Here is a 13,537-nt window from a genome sequence, read left to right on the forward strand (position 1 = left end):
ATTAGATGTATGATTGAATGTATATAGATTTATAGTTTGAGGGATAAAAGTATGATAGCCAGGGAAAACAAGTTTGAAGTACAGAAGAAGAAGAAAGAAGTATTAAATCCCACAACATCCCACTTGCCTAAAGTACCATAATCTGAAGCAATGGTTCTCAACCATCCTAATGCTGTGACCCTTTAAGACAGGTTCTCGTGTTGTGGTGACCACCAACCATAAAATTATTTTCATAGCCACTTTATAATTTTATATAGTGATTTTGCTACTGTTATGGGTCATCAAGATTTTTGGAGACAGAGGTTTGCCAGGGGGGGTTGCCTGCCACAGTTTGAGAACCAGTGATCTAAAAGTAAAGGAAGGAAGTTGGGACACACTGATTTTGCCTCCTGGTCATAGTGGACATTTCTTTGGCACAGACATTAAGTATAGGATACCAGTGCCTCTGAGCTCTAACTATTCCTGAGTCAGACATTGCTAAAAGATTGTTTCGGCCTTCTTCAGTGGAACAGTACAGTTTTCAACTAATCTCAGGACCCTGCTTCAGACATGCTCATATAGTTGACAGGTACTGAAACCCATTTTGCATTTGTGATCCACAATTATGAGTTGTCTTTTATACATATATAAATCTCATTTTTTCAGCAAAGAAGTTCTGACACAAAAGCCCAGGTTAAATCAACTGATGTAGAATAGAAGTTCACTCTTTGAGGAAGCAGCACGTAGAACAAAATTACTTGAAAGAAATCAGAAGTTTGGAGAGGAAAGGAGTATGAAGGAGATGAAGGTGCTCACAGTGGGGTAGAGAAAGCAGCTGCGATGGCTCTGAGTTTAGCAATTAGGAAGGAACCTCACACTTTATAGTAGGAAAAAGGACATGTGCCTTGAGAGCAAGACCCCACCCACTGAAGGTAAACTCAAACGCAAATTTATTGCAAAGGACAGAACTTGCACAGAGAAGGATTTTCCCTGGTGGAGGACAACCACCTAGGGAAGTATTTTCAAAGGTGCCCACGTTGCACAGAAGGCCTAAGGCTGTGGGGAATGGGAGTCGACTCCATCCTGAGCTGGAAGAAACCTCGGCAACATCGTCCACATAGTGCTAGTTTCATAGACATGAAAAAGGCAAGAGTTATAGGATCATGGAAGCCAGCACCAAGGTGCCAGAAATCTGCTGAGGAAGGAAACCTGAAGAAGCCATTGCAAGGGGCCTAAGTGGCAAGGGAGATCTTGGGACAGCTACTGAGGAAAGCTGAAAGGTGTGAACTGAAGGGGTTTTGAAAGAGTTCGTGTGTGCTGTGGACAACTCAAGGAATATGGCTACCAAGGCTGCTTGTCCCCAGATGATTCTATCATAAGAACCAAATGCCAGGCATGGACCTGCCAAATACGCTGCTTTCTGTGCGGTGCTGAGTTTTGATTGTTCGGGCTATTGTCTTGCTGTGCCTCTCTTCCCTACCCTGGTGATGAGAATGCTTCCTCCATCTCTTTTGTAGTGAGAGTACGGAACGTCTAAATTATAGGAACTGGTAGTCCATTGAGTCTCAGAAGTCTAGATTTTTTTGGGTATTCGTCTCCCACCTGAGACATTCTTTGTTACTGGAGAAATTGCCCTTTCTTTGGAGGTTATTAGTATTGTCGATCAAGGAATTTATGAATTGACTCAAAAGAAGGCTTCTTAGAATTTAAAAGACAGTGTTCAAGACAAGCAAACTGTCTCCTCAGCTTCCTGATCAGAGGAGGAGGATGAGGAAGGCCGAGAAAACCATGTTGTTTATGTTTATGTGGCACGTGGCAGAAGGGAGCTGATAGCCTCAGATAAAAAGAATAAAATAGTGCAGAGTGTGTGGAAAACATGATCCTTTAGTAGTGTCCTCAAAAAAAGAGATGGAATGAAGAAAAGTGAAAAGTTATGTTTTTCTGAGGGTGGATTACTAAGAAGGAAGAATTTATTATCTCATTAAAGGGGTGATTATTCCTCCCATCTTGTTAGCATGACATAAAGTGGAAACCTTTTCTGGTGGTGGTGTCTACCAGTTGATTGACAGGCCCAGATGTATGAACACTTACGTTTTGATTATCTGGGAATGTTAGGTTAAAGGCCAGAGGTCAATGCCATTCTTTTGACTTAGGGAAAATAGCTTTTCCTTAAGGGGACCTCAACAAAGCCCCTATCAAGGCTACTGTAACAATCTCCCCTTTGACGATGTAACCCTGATATCACTTAGGAAATGAGCTGAAATTGGAGAGAGATATAATCCATTCCTACCATGAGATCCCAAAGACCTAGTTTCAAAGCTTATTTACCAAAATGAAGTTAGTACCAGGTGTTCTTGGCTGGAGAATCACAGACATTCCTATAACACCTACCCGTGACACTGGCACTGTTATCGTCACGTTTTATAATGAGGAAGCCAAGCCATGGAGCCAAGATCATATAGCCAACAAAGGTAAGGTTGGGGAGGTTTAACTTCAGAGCCTATATCTTGTATTTCAAAAGGTTCCTCCTACATGCCAGTAAGTGGAACAAGACTGAACAAGCTTTGTAGCAAACCAAACCTGGCTTGGAGACCTCTGTACTATATTCAGCTGTTAGTTTAGGGTTTGGGTGGCATGGCCTTGAAGAATTTTGTTGGATTTAGTGCATATTGTAAATAGAATGTGTCAAGAGAGTGCCCATCCCATAGATCCCTACAAACCATGGCACGTAGGTCCTAAGCTGCAATGCTCTCATGGGGACATAGACGCCAACGATAGCTATCTTCGAGGACTGTAGCGGGAATGGTTGGAGGGCATTTTTAGAGGACCCACATAAGGCCCTCCTAAGGTCCTTCTACATAGTGGCAATTCTGGTTGATATAAGTATAAGTGCCATCTTGAGTTTGTGGCATCTGTAGTAAATCAGAGCAACAATGAGGAAAACCGAATCATATCTCCTCTCTGATCGTCACCTCTGCAACAGGAGTGGGCAGCAGCATTGGTGGCCTGGGCGGCTCTGAAAGGCAGTCTTGCTAATATTCGCAAAGCTGACACATTTTTTAATCCAGTCAGATGCTGTTTCGGAAGGAGCAATTTGTACTATTAGGGGAAGATTCCACGCAAAACATTTGGTGGCAAGTCTGATGCCTATTATTTAGTTCCCGTCAAATTTTGACAACAATATGTTCCAGAGAATTGCAGATGTTCTCCAATCACATCCTATTTCTGTAAAATCCATGTGTGATGTTTATTGAACAGAGCATCTGCCATGGTGGTAGAGGCACGGTTCCTTTTTGATGGTTAAAAAACCTCAAGCTCTAGTCACAGAGACATACTGCCTGTGCACCAGGGAAGCTAATCATGTGTCAAACTGTGCTGGAGGGACAGGCTCCCACAGCATTCGACTCATACAGCCTATGCCACTTTGGAGGACAGGGCTGCTGTTGCTGGGGCCCTGTCTTGGATAATGCAGGCTGGACTTGAGGGAAGAGAAAATGACACTCCTTTCTTGACCAGGATCTCAGGCATCAAACTCTTCTCCCTGCCTGGTAAACCTTTGTTTGTTATTGAGCAAAGAAGGTAGGGAATGATTTCATCTCCTACTCAAGGCCATAAAATGAGTCCTTTCCTCTGCAGATTCAACAGACTTAAATATAGTCTCTCATATATGGTCCTGTCTCCTAATTGAACCACGGTCAAGTAAAATCCTTATTCCTTTTTCTCTGGTGTTAGGAGGATTGTGTTTCCTTTTGATTTTGTGGTATTTGGGGAGGAACCAAGAACTTGAGTGTGCCAAGAGTTTCTGTACTACCAAGATGTACCCTTAGGTCCTAAATTGTCATCAAATTTTTGTATGGACTAAGAAAAGGAGCCTGGGATAGGAAACAAGACAGTGGGGTTTGAAGGGTACTGGCCTGTCATCCAGAAGGTGGCAGTTCTAAGACAGCCATGTGTCTTTATACAGGATTGTCATTTTAGGCAAAAAGATGCCCTCCAGCACTTAGCCCAGCTTCTCTTGGGGCTCTGTCCCTCTTCTCTTGAAACTGCTTCTAACTCTGTAGTAACTTTCTTGCCTTGCTCTGTTAATTCTACTTAAAAGTCTCCCCAATTGCCTCTTTAGTGACTACCTTGGATAGGGCTTCTTACTCGAGTCCCCAAGCAGACCTGAAATTGGACATAAAAGCTTGATTACAGATGATTTTTAAGGGGTCAGAGGAGATATTCATGGACTTTTGTTTGTCTGTTGAATGGATACTATTTAATTCTTTTCTGTCAGACCCTGAGCTCAGCAAGGGATGAAATAGTGATACCTGCAGGCAGAGCCTCTCTCGCAGGGGAAGAGGTGAGGACTGAGCACACGCGTGCCCCCCAATACAGGCCATGTGCAAGGTGCTTCAGAGCTTGAGACCGTACCCATCTGGACTGCGCCTGATTTCCTTAGTTCATATTTAAGCAAAGGGTAAGAGCCGCAACCAAAGGGAAGAGAATGTGGCATAACAAGAGGTAAACATGGAGAACCAGTGGCCAGACATTCGAGACTTAATTCATACCAGGTGAAACATTTAACGATGCAAACCATGGAAACAGTTAGGTTTGCTGTCACTATCACAAAAGCTAAAGTTTACTGAGTTCCGAATAGTTCCCACATTTTCATAAGAATTGGAGACCAATAGTTTTCTTTAATTTTTCTCCAAATCACATCGATGAATTGTCATGGTCGTACTTTATACACGGGAACAGTGCAGCTCATAGACATGACTGCTTAGGAATTTTTTGATTTACCCCTTCTACCAAAAAACCAAATAGCAGTTGTGGGATTTATCCTCAATCCTGGGCTATTCTGCAGCTGAGCACAAAGGCAATCTTCAAGGTGCTTGCGTTGTGGCTGGACTATACTCAGTATCCACTTACCAAATATCTTGGAAAGTCATATTTTCTTGAACTGGCAAACTTTAGAGTAAAACCCCAGAGTTGGCTCCATCTTGTCCTTTCCATGCTGGAGAACATTCTCTTCTAGGCAGGCTGTGGGAGCCCCTCAATTACCAACTCATGCTGGTTTATTGTACCTGTTCTGTGGCCAAAAACTATTCATTGAGTTCAAAGGAGAAGAAAAGCTCTAAGAAGCTTATTAACAATTTAACATTTCCAGAGCACGTGGGATGGTTAATTCCATTTGCCACCGAAATCCTGTCATGATGATTAAGACTTAGTCACTACAGGAACGCCGGAAAGTGAAATCCGTTTTGTGGCTGCACAGCTCTCACTGTTGCTAAGCTGCTGTAAGAGCCTCTTCAGGGGGCTGGATGCTGTTGTTTCTCTTCCAGCAAGGCTTGAAAGGCAGCTTCTGGGTGCATGACTTCTTCCTTCTATGAGTAGTTGATACAAAATAGGCTTAGTCTCCTAAATGCCCCCTGCTGGTAGTGTGGCAAACCTCACTCTCCATACACACACACACACACACACACACCTGGCCTCATGAATGCCCTTGCTTTGAAAGTGTTCTGGTTTTCAGTCAACTAGCTTTTACTAAAGTCAAGGCCCAAATTCTGTGACACAGAGAACTCAAATGCTCTTTTCCAAGTGACAGAAACCCAACTCACACTCTCCTAGCAAAAAGATCTGACTTGATTTTTATTAGCTTGTATAATCTAATGCTTCTGGAGCTGATTTGGGCTTGCCTGAATCTATGGACACAGGCCTTGCCATGGGGCCTTCTGTCTTTCTTTCAAGTAGTCTCCCTTCGAGGAAGAGTGAGTGGCTCGAAGCTTGCAGCCTATAACTTACAGTGAGAACAGATTCTTCAGTGGTGCTTAACTGATGACTGTTAAATACTTGTTGAAATTCCTCTGGTACAATGTGAGTTCTATACCCGCTGTTACACTAATAACATGGCCAAGGAACAGAAAGATAGTCAATGAGACCAGATCTGAAGTCTTAAGTTCTGCTAAGGCCAGATAGAAATAAAACCAACCACATTCAAAGCCAGAGGAGCAGGTAACTCCCCACATGAAAGAAATGTTCCAAGAAGGCAAAAAAGCCAAGGCTGCAGAGCACAAAGGTTCTTATGGGACCTCATAGAACTGAAGATCTTCTGTAAGACAAAGTCCCCATCAATCGGACCAAAAGGCAGCCTATGGAATGGGAAAAGCTTTTTAGCAACTCCACATGCCATAGAGGTCTAATATCCAAGATATATAAAGAACTCAAGAAACAAGATATTAAAAAAAGAAAGAGTCCAATTAAGAACAGGGTACAGATCTAAGCAGAGAATTCTCGGCAGAAGAATCTCAAACGGCCGAGAAACACTTAAAAAAATCGTCAATATCCTTGGCCATCAGGGAAATCAAAATCAACATAACTTTGAGATTTTATCTTACACCTGTCAGAAAGGCTAAGATCAATAAAACAAGTGGCAATTCATACTGGCAAGGATATGGAGCAAGGGGAACATTCCTCCATTGCTTGTGGGAGTACACATTTATACAGTCAGTATGCATATCAAGCAGTTCCTCAGAAAATTGCTAATTCATCTTTCTCAAGATCCAGCTATTCCACTCTTGGGCATATACCCAAAGGATACTCAATCATACCACAAGGACACTTGCTTAACCATGCTCATTCTGGCTATTCATGATACCCAGAACCTAGACACAACCTCAGTGTCCCTCAGCTGAAGAATTAATAAAGAAAATATGGTATATTTACACAGTGGAGTAAATAGACATCATGAATACAACTGGAAAAAAAATCATCCTGATTGAGGTAACCCAGACACAGAAAGACAAACATGGTATGTAATCACTCATAAGTGAGTATTAGCTGTTAAATAAATGATAACGAAGCTACAATGCACAGATTCAGAAAAGATGGGTAGGGAGCGAGGTTCTAGGGGGGATGTATGGATCTCTCTGGAAAGGGGAAATAAAGTAGATTCTGTGGGTGGATTGGGGGTAGGTAGGAAGGATAGGTGGGGGGAATGGAAGGGAGAGACAGTTGAAATTGGGGGGCATTTGGAGTGTAGTGTGGAAACCTAGTGCAGTAGAAACTTCCTGGAATTGATGAAGGTGACCTTAGTGGGGACTCCTAATAATGGGGGGAAATCTGGAGTCTGAACTAGCCATCTTTATAGCCAAGCAAGGCTTTCCAGTGGTAGGACTGAGTTGTATTCGGTTGAGTTATTGACTGAGGAGGTCCAGTAGAGATCCCCAAATAACCCAGGCTAATGCTAGGACAGAGGGTTGCTCTCTGAAAACTGGCAGCAGGTACCATTGCTGAGAACATCATCAACACAACTCATTGAATGTAGAGAGATAGAGTCGGTGAAGGCTTGGAGTCTTTATCACAATGTTCAAGTCTCTATTGTGTGAGAAATCCTCCACCTACCATCTCTCCTACCTGGAAGATGGGCTGGGACAATGGAAGTGCAGAACTTGTGGTAGTGGCCAGCCAACATTTGGTTTAACTTGAGGCCCATGCCAGGAGAGGGATCTCATGCCTGACACTGCCTGGACGGCCAGGAACTGGAGGGTGGATAGCCTAGAGACTTGGTAGGATAAAACCAGACACAACTGGCAAAAATAAAAATAATAATCACTGAAATGATTCCTAATGATAGGTGCCTTATAGTCATCCAAGAGGCTTGCTCTGGCAGCAGATGCAAGTGGGTGCAGAGACACCACAGCCAAACATTATGTGGCGAGAGTCTAAGGAGGTCTCCATCAGTTCCCTACCCTAAGAGACGGGGCAAGCCTGTGGAAGACGGGGAAGAAAGACTGTAGGACCCAGAGAGGACGGAGAGCAGGAAAATATTGCCCACCAAATCAATAAGTTAAAAAAGTGAAATTAAATATAATTTTACTTCTATTGAAGGAAATTGTGAATATTAAAAATAATTTATTATACAGTTTATATTTGTTTTTCTCATTTGCATCTATGTGTTTATTAGCTCATAATTAGTTTTGTAAGATATTATGCTTATAATTTGGAATATTAGCCTCAGAGGGGACACCTTTTATATGAGGGAGTAAGAAAAGTTTGCTTCATATTAAAATCACTGTCTTTGTAGCGGAGAGACCAAAAACAACAACACAACACAAAACAAAACAAAGCACCAAACAAACAGACAAAAACCTAAAACATCAGTGGAGCCAGGAGATGAAGGCAAGAACTCAGAAATCTCCCAAAGGACCTCGCACTTAGTCATGGAAAATAGCAGAAGCTCATCGGTTGTGCAAGGAGGTGACCTGACATCTAGTCCTTCTCTGCCAATGCTTCAATAGCAATGGCCCTGGAAAATGGTTATTTATTTAAAAAAAAAAGAAAAATAAACTTCCTTAGTGCCCAACCAGGTAGCAGTGCTGGGTAGGAATGCTGCATATGGTGGATACTGGGTTGCTTTGCATTGATCTTAAAAAGAAGAAAAGAGACAAATACTAAACAAATAAGGCTGGCAAGATGACTGAGTAGATAAAGGTACTTGCCACTCAAACATGATATGCTTCCACGCCGTAGAAGAAGGGGTGAATTAACTCCTGAAAGTCGTCCACTGGCCTCCACATGTATGCAATGACATATATATGCTCCCAGAATAATAAATAAAATTGAATTAAAAATTAAATTGTTGTCCAAATAATAAAGTTATCATTTTAATGAGTGTTTAATGGAACATGTTTATTTTGTCCAAGTTATAGCTCATTAATGCCTTGAGCTTTTATTTTCCCAGTTTTAAAGTTGCTGTTTCTTAGTGCTACAACCAATCAACAATATAATAGCACAGTGAAGAAGATAGACAGATCTGTTTATACACATGTCTACACAGGTATGAGCACACACACACACACACATATACACACCTATATACATACATGCATATTGGACACCTTTAACAAAAAGTACTAATTAGGTCAATGGGACTCGTTATACCTAGATGGCTGGCTACTCACTGGCGTTGCTTGCATCCTTCCCAGCTAGTGAATTTGTGAATTTTTCCTCTTCCTTTTCCTTGCTCCAAACCTGGTGCTCTCTTTTGGATGCTCAGTATCTCAACTTTTTGTGTCTATCTCAGTACAGAGTTCTGTTATTTGCTTTTTACTGTAACGTCTCCTATTAAGAATTTGAGGTTGGAAATGCTTTTTCTTTTTTTTTTTTTTTTTTTTTTTTTTTGGTATGGAAGCCAAGAAAGTTTGGAGCTGCTTTTTTTAAACTAGTGACTCGATTACTCTATCATTAAGATTATTCTGTTTTGTAACTAACCTGTCCGTTGGACATTTCCACAGTAGAATCCACCCGCATAAGCAGTTTGAAGAGAGGGACTCTTTGCTCATTCGCACATCCTGAGAGCAGCAATAGGTAGCTATCATGACATTGCATCTGCAAAAGTCACCACTAGGACAAAGTGGTGTGTGTGACAGAAAGAGACTCAGCAGCAGGAGCGCAGTCTTGGATCTGGGAAGATTCTCTTTTACAGGATGCCTTCAATTACTTATTAAATGGAAGCAAGATGCTTATACTTAGCATTTTTAATGTTTTCACATTTCCAGGTATCTCATAAAATCCCACTACTAAATCAAAGGACCCTTCACAGAGTCGTAAAGGATGCATGATGTTGCAGAGGTGTTAATGAATTAGGGGTCCTAAAAGGCACATCCATAATCTTTTCCAAGGTCTACACTCCCTCCCCTCCATGTCCATGCATACTCCCTGCCCCCCAAATAAAATAAATTGGAAAGGGAAGTCACAGATAAATGACCCAGTGTCACGGGCGAGCAACGCATCTTCCACGAGGCAAAATGAGTTACTAGGAGAAAATTTTCCATGTGATTTAGAAGATACCATTTAAATTATATTAGAATTTCTTGAGATAAAAGGCAGTGAATTAAGTGAGAAGATGTAAACCTTCCTGTGATATTTGATTGCTAATGAACAGAAAGTATTAATCTTAGCAACTAAGAAGAGAAAAATGCCTAGTGTTTTTCATTAAATCAACTAAATGATTAAATGAGTTAGTCAGTGGAAACCATTTTAATTTTCTGAATATGAAATGCGCGGCTTATAGTGAATAAATTCAAAGCACCTTTCTAAGCAAGTTTTGACCATAAAATGTGGGCTATAAAGATGTTTGGTATTTTCTTCTTTATAGATAGTCGGTATTTTAAATGTAGTGGCATTGATTGTGTAGAAGGCAATGCCCCTACTCTCCGGGCTTAAAGGAGTTAGCATCCAGAGCACCATCCCTAATGGATCTTCAGCACTATTACAAAATGATTGATTATTGTTGTAGTCATTTTAGCAGCTTTCAGAGCTGTTATATTTTTAATTAAATTGGCTGTGAATTTTGTAAGTGGCAAAGGTTGATAAACTAGCACTCGGTGCTGTATTACCATTCTTCTTTGCGTGGCTGTCATAGTTGGTACATTTATGTGCATAATCTTCTTAACATTCATAAGTCTCTTTGGTCTCAGGCATTGATCTGTGAGATTACTTGCTGTTTGGAAATGGAGAAAACATAAAATTGCACTCAGGAAAGCACGTGGCTCTGAGACACATTGCTCCGTGGGCGGAGAGGAGTTTCCTCGCAGAGCTCTCAAGAAAGAGATTGCTTTACCATCCTCCCAGCCCCTCAGCAAGGAAAAGTAGACATGGGTAGCAGGTCATGGGTAATTTGTCAGTCTTCCTGATAGGCTTGGAGGGATTCTACTGAGCCAGGCCACCAGCTGGGTGTTCCTTAGAACAGGAATGGATACAGTGAAAGGCTCAGACACAGTATCAAGTAAATAAAGAAGGAAGAGTTTGGGGAAGTAGCATGCAGAAACAAATAATCTAGAATTAGAGAGACTCTGAAATCCGAGCATTGGGCAAATCTTCCTGAACAAGTGGCACTGGAGCTGGATACAGTTGGGAAAACATGTGCCATGTGGGCAGGAGCGTGACTGAAAGCAGATTCTGGGGCTAGCTGGCCAGTTTGAAGACCAAAAGGAAAGCTTGGGAGCCTACTGAGCAGAAGTTGGGACAGCTGTGAAAGGGTCCACCAAGGCAGTGCTGGTGATCATGGCACTTTCTGGAGGACATCCTTTCTCCTATGACTTCCATTTGCTATGGGAAGGTCAAAACCCCAGAGAACTGGTAGGAAAGGAGGAAGTGCATTCAATAGAATTATAGCACCTCATTCTGTTTGTATTTTACAATTCGCAGGAGGGCTGACAAACCAGGACCCCTGTTACTAACAATTTGAAGATCAGGGAACTAAGCTCCAAAGGGGCAAGGGCACAGGTTGAATGGCAGTCAATAATCTAAACATCTTAAAAAGCACTACACTTCCCAAAACACTGTCACTTCTGGAGAAATCTCACTTTTGTTCTAGAGTGCAGAGGAGGGTCCTGATTTCCCTCCTTGTCTAACCAATGGTGACTAGGAAAGGCATGGCGAGCCAACAGGGAATAACAGAGCCCAGGGGTCAGAGAGGCTGGGATTTGAATCCCAGCTGAATTGACTGATTTTGTTAAGGCGAATATGCTCTCCGCTTGAGTGTCCACATTTGTTCTATGAAGTAATGGGAGAGTCTGCATCACCAGACTGTAAGGATTGTATTATCCTTCAAACAAAGTACTCGGTTGTTGACAAGCAGCAACTAGCTAACATTTGGTGACTGTTCTAATCACCTTAGAGCAACTGAATTAGGCAATACATTAGTAAAGTAAGTGTTTTATTCCATTTGTAGGAAAAGGAAATAAAAGCTTTAACTTTCAGTGAAGACACAAATGCCATTAAAATATGCTATTTTTTTTTCCACTCATTGGAGTCCTGACGTATAAGAAAAATTTCACATTTAGGCAACCAACTAGACTCTGTCACTAAAATCTTCTTCTTTTTTTTTTTAACAGACTTAATTCACTTTTATTTTCTTTGTATAAAAACCCTTATGTGGTGGCCACAGCTGGAGCCTGGGTCCTCTGAACAGAGACTCTGGTGTGGGTTTTCACAAGATGGTCAGTGAATTCCTGATAAGGAGACTTGGTGAAAACAGTCTCTTTCCAGAGGTCGGGGGTCAGGTAGCTGTAGGTCTTAGAGATGGCATCAAAGGTGGCTTTGGCAAAGTTGCCCAGGGTGGCAGTGCAGCCCCTGGCTGATGTGTAGCAGTCATCAATGCCAGCCATCATCAGTAGCTTCTTGGGCACAGGAGCAGAGACTATGCCAGTGCCTCTGGGGGCAGGGATGAGATGCACCAGCACAGAACCACAGCGGCCTGTCACTTTGCAAGGAACAGTGTGGGGCTTGCCAATCTTGTTCCCCCAGTAGCCTCTCCGCACAGGGACAATGGAAAGCTTGGCCAAGATGATGGCCCCTCGGATGGCAGTGGCTACCTCCTTGGAGCACTTGACACCGAGACCTACGTGACCATTGTAGTCCCCAATAGCGACGAAAGCCTTGAACCTGGTCCTCTGGCCTGCCCTCATCTGCTTCTGCACGGGCATGATCTTCAGAACCTCATCCTTTAGGGAAGCTCCCAGGAAAAAGTCAATAATCTCAGACTCCTTAATGGGCAGGGAGAACAGGTAGATCTCCTCTAGGGACTTGATCTTCATGTCCTTAACCAGGCGGCCCAGCTTGGTGACGGGAATCCACTCCTTGTCTTCAGCTTTACCTCCGCGAGCCCCGCGGCCTCGGCCTATCGGCTCGTGAATCTTATTACTTATAGGTATAGGAAAACGCCTCCTCCAACTCACTCTCTCTCTCTCTCTCTCTCTCTCTCTCTCTCTCTCTCTCTCTCTCACACACACACACACACACACACACACACACACACACACACACCTCACACTCAAAGAGAGAAGAGTGCTGGTTTATATTTGAATTTCCATTGTCATGGGAGGAACTCAGGCATTAGGTGCTGGGGTGATAAGGTCAGTTAGTGAAGTTACGTGATATGGGTTGATGTTTGTCTTTGGTACCAGAACTAGGAAGGCAGCTACCTGTGAGTTCAAGGGAGCCTGATGTATATATACAGTAAGGCAAGTTCCAGGCTACCCATGGCTCCAGAGTGATATCTTATCTCAAAAACAACCAAAGAAGAGGGAGATCAAAAATACATACCATAATGTTCTTGCAGAGGACCAGAGTTCAGTTCCTAGCACCCATGTTGGACAGCTCACTGCTGTCTCTAGCCACAGCTTCAAGCTATCTGGCAACCACAGGCTACCCACACACATGCTATTCATCACACACACACACACACACACACACACACACACACATAACTAAAACTGCTACAAACAATCCCATTCACATGCTATTCACGACACAGACACACATACATAAAACTGCCAAAAACAATCTTTAAAGAAAGGATGAGATTGGCCTAAAAGAGGGTATACTGTCTGAACCGAAGTAAGCACCCACCAGGTTTGATTCCTCTAGTTATATGGAGCACATCTTGACAATTCCCTTTCCGTTGACTACATCATTGAGGAGGCCCTGGGGTGGACCGAAGTCAGTTCAGGTGTGTACCCCTTATTTCTAAAAATGATGGTCGTTTTCAGCAATGCAAAAATGACCCCCACCC

The 13,537-nt window shown here is 42.6% G+C and overlaps 2 protein-coding genes across 6 annotated transcripts in view; one reads left to right on the forward strand and one right to left on the reverse strand.

Annotated features, from left to right (window-relative positions):
- The window catches only part of Fhit (fragile histidine triad diadenosine triphosphatase), a 1,425,825-nt gene that overhangs the window by 1,351,236 nt on the left and 61,052 nt on the right, over window positions 1-13,537 (forward strand). The window lies entirely within an intron of this gene.
- On the reverse strand, window positions 11,885-12,575 carry LOC121455108 (40S ribosomal protein S2-like). Its single transcript, XM_041662663.1, has one exon. It carries the CDS (start codon window positions 12,558-12,560, stop codon window positions 11,895-11,897), a length of 666 nt encoding a protein of 221 aa, XP_041518597.1. The 5' UTR covers window positions 12,561-12,575; the 3' UTR covers window positions 11,885-11,894.

This window comes from Microtus oregoni, unplaced genomic scaffold (genome assembly GCF_018167655.1).
Source record: "Microtus oregoni isolate MIOR12 unplaced genomic scaffold, Mior012 000013F_ref0000133, whole genome shotgun sequence".
In the NCBI taxonomy this organism is placed as follows: Eukaryota; Metazoa; Chordata; class Mammalia; order Rodentia; family Cricetidae; genus Microtus; species Microtus oregoni.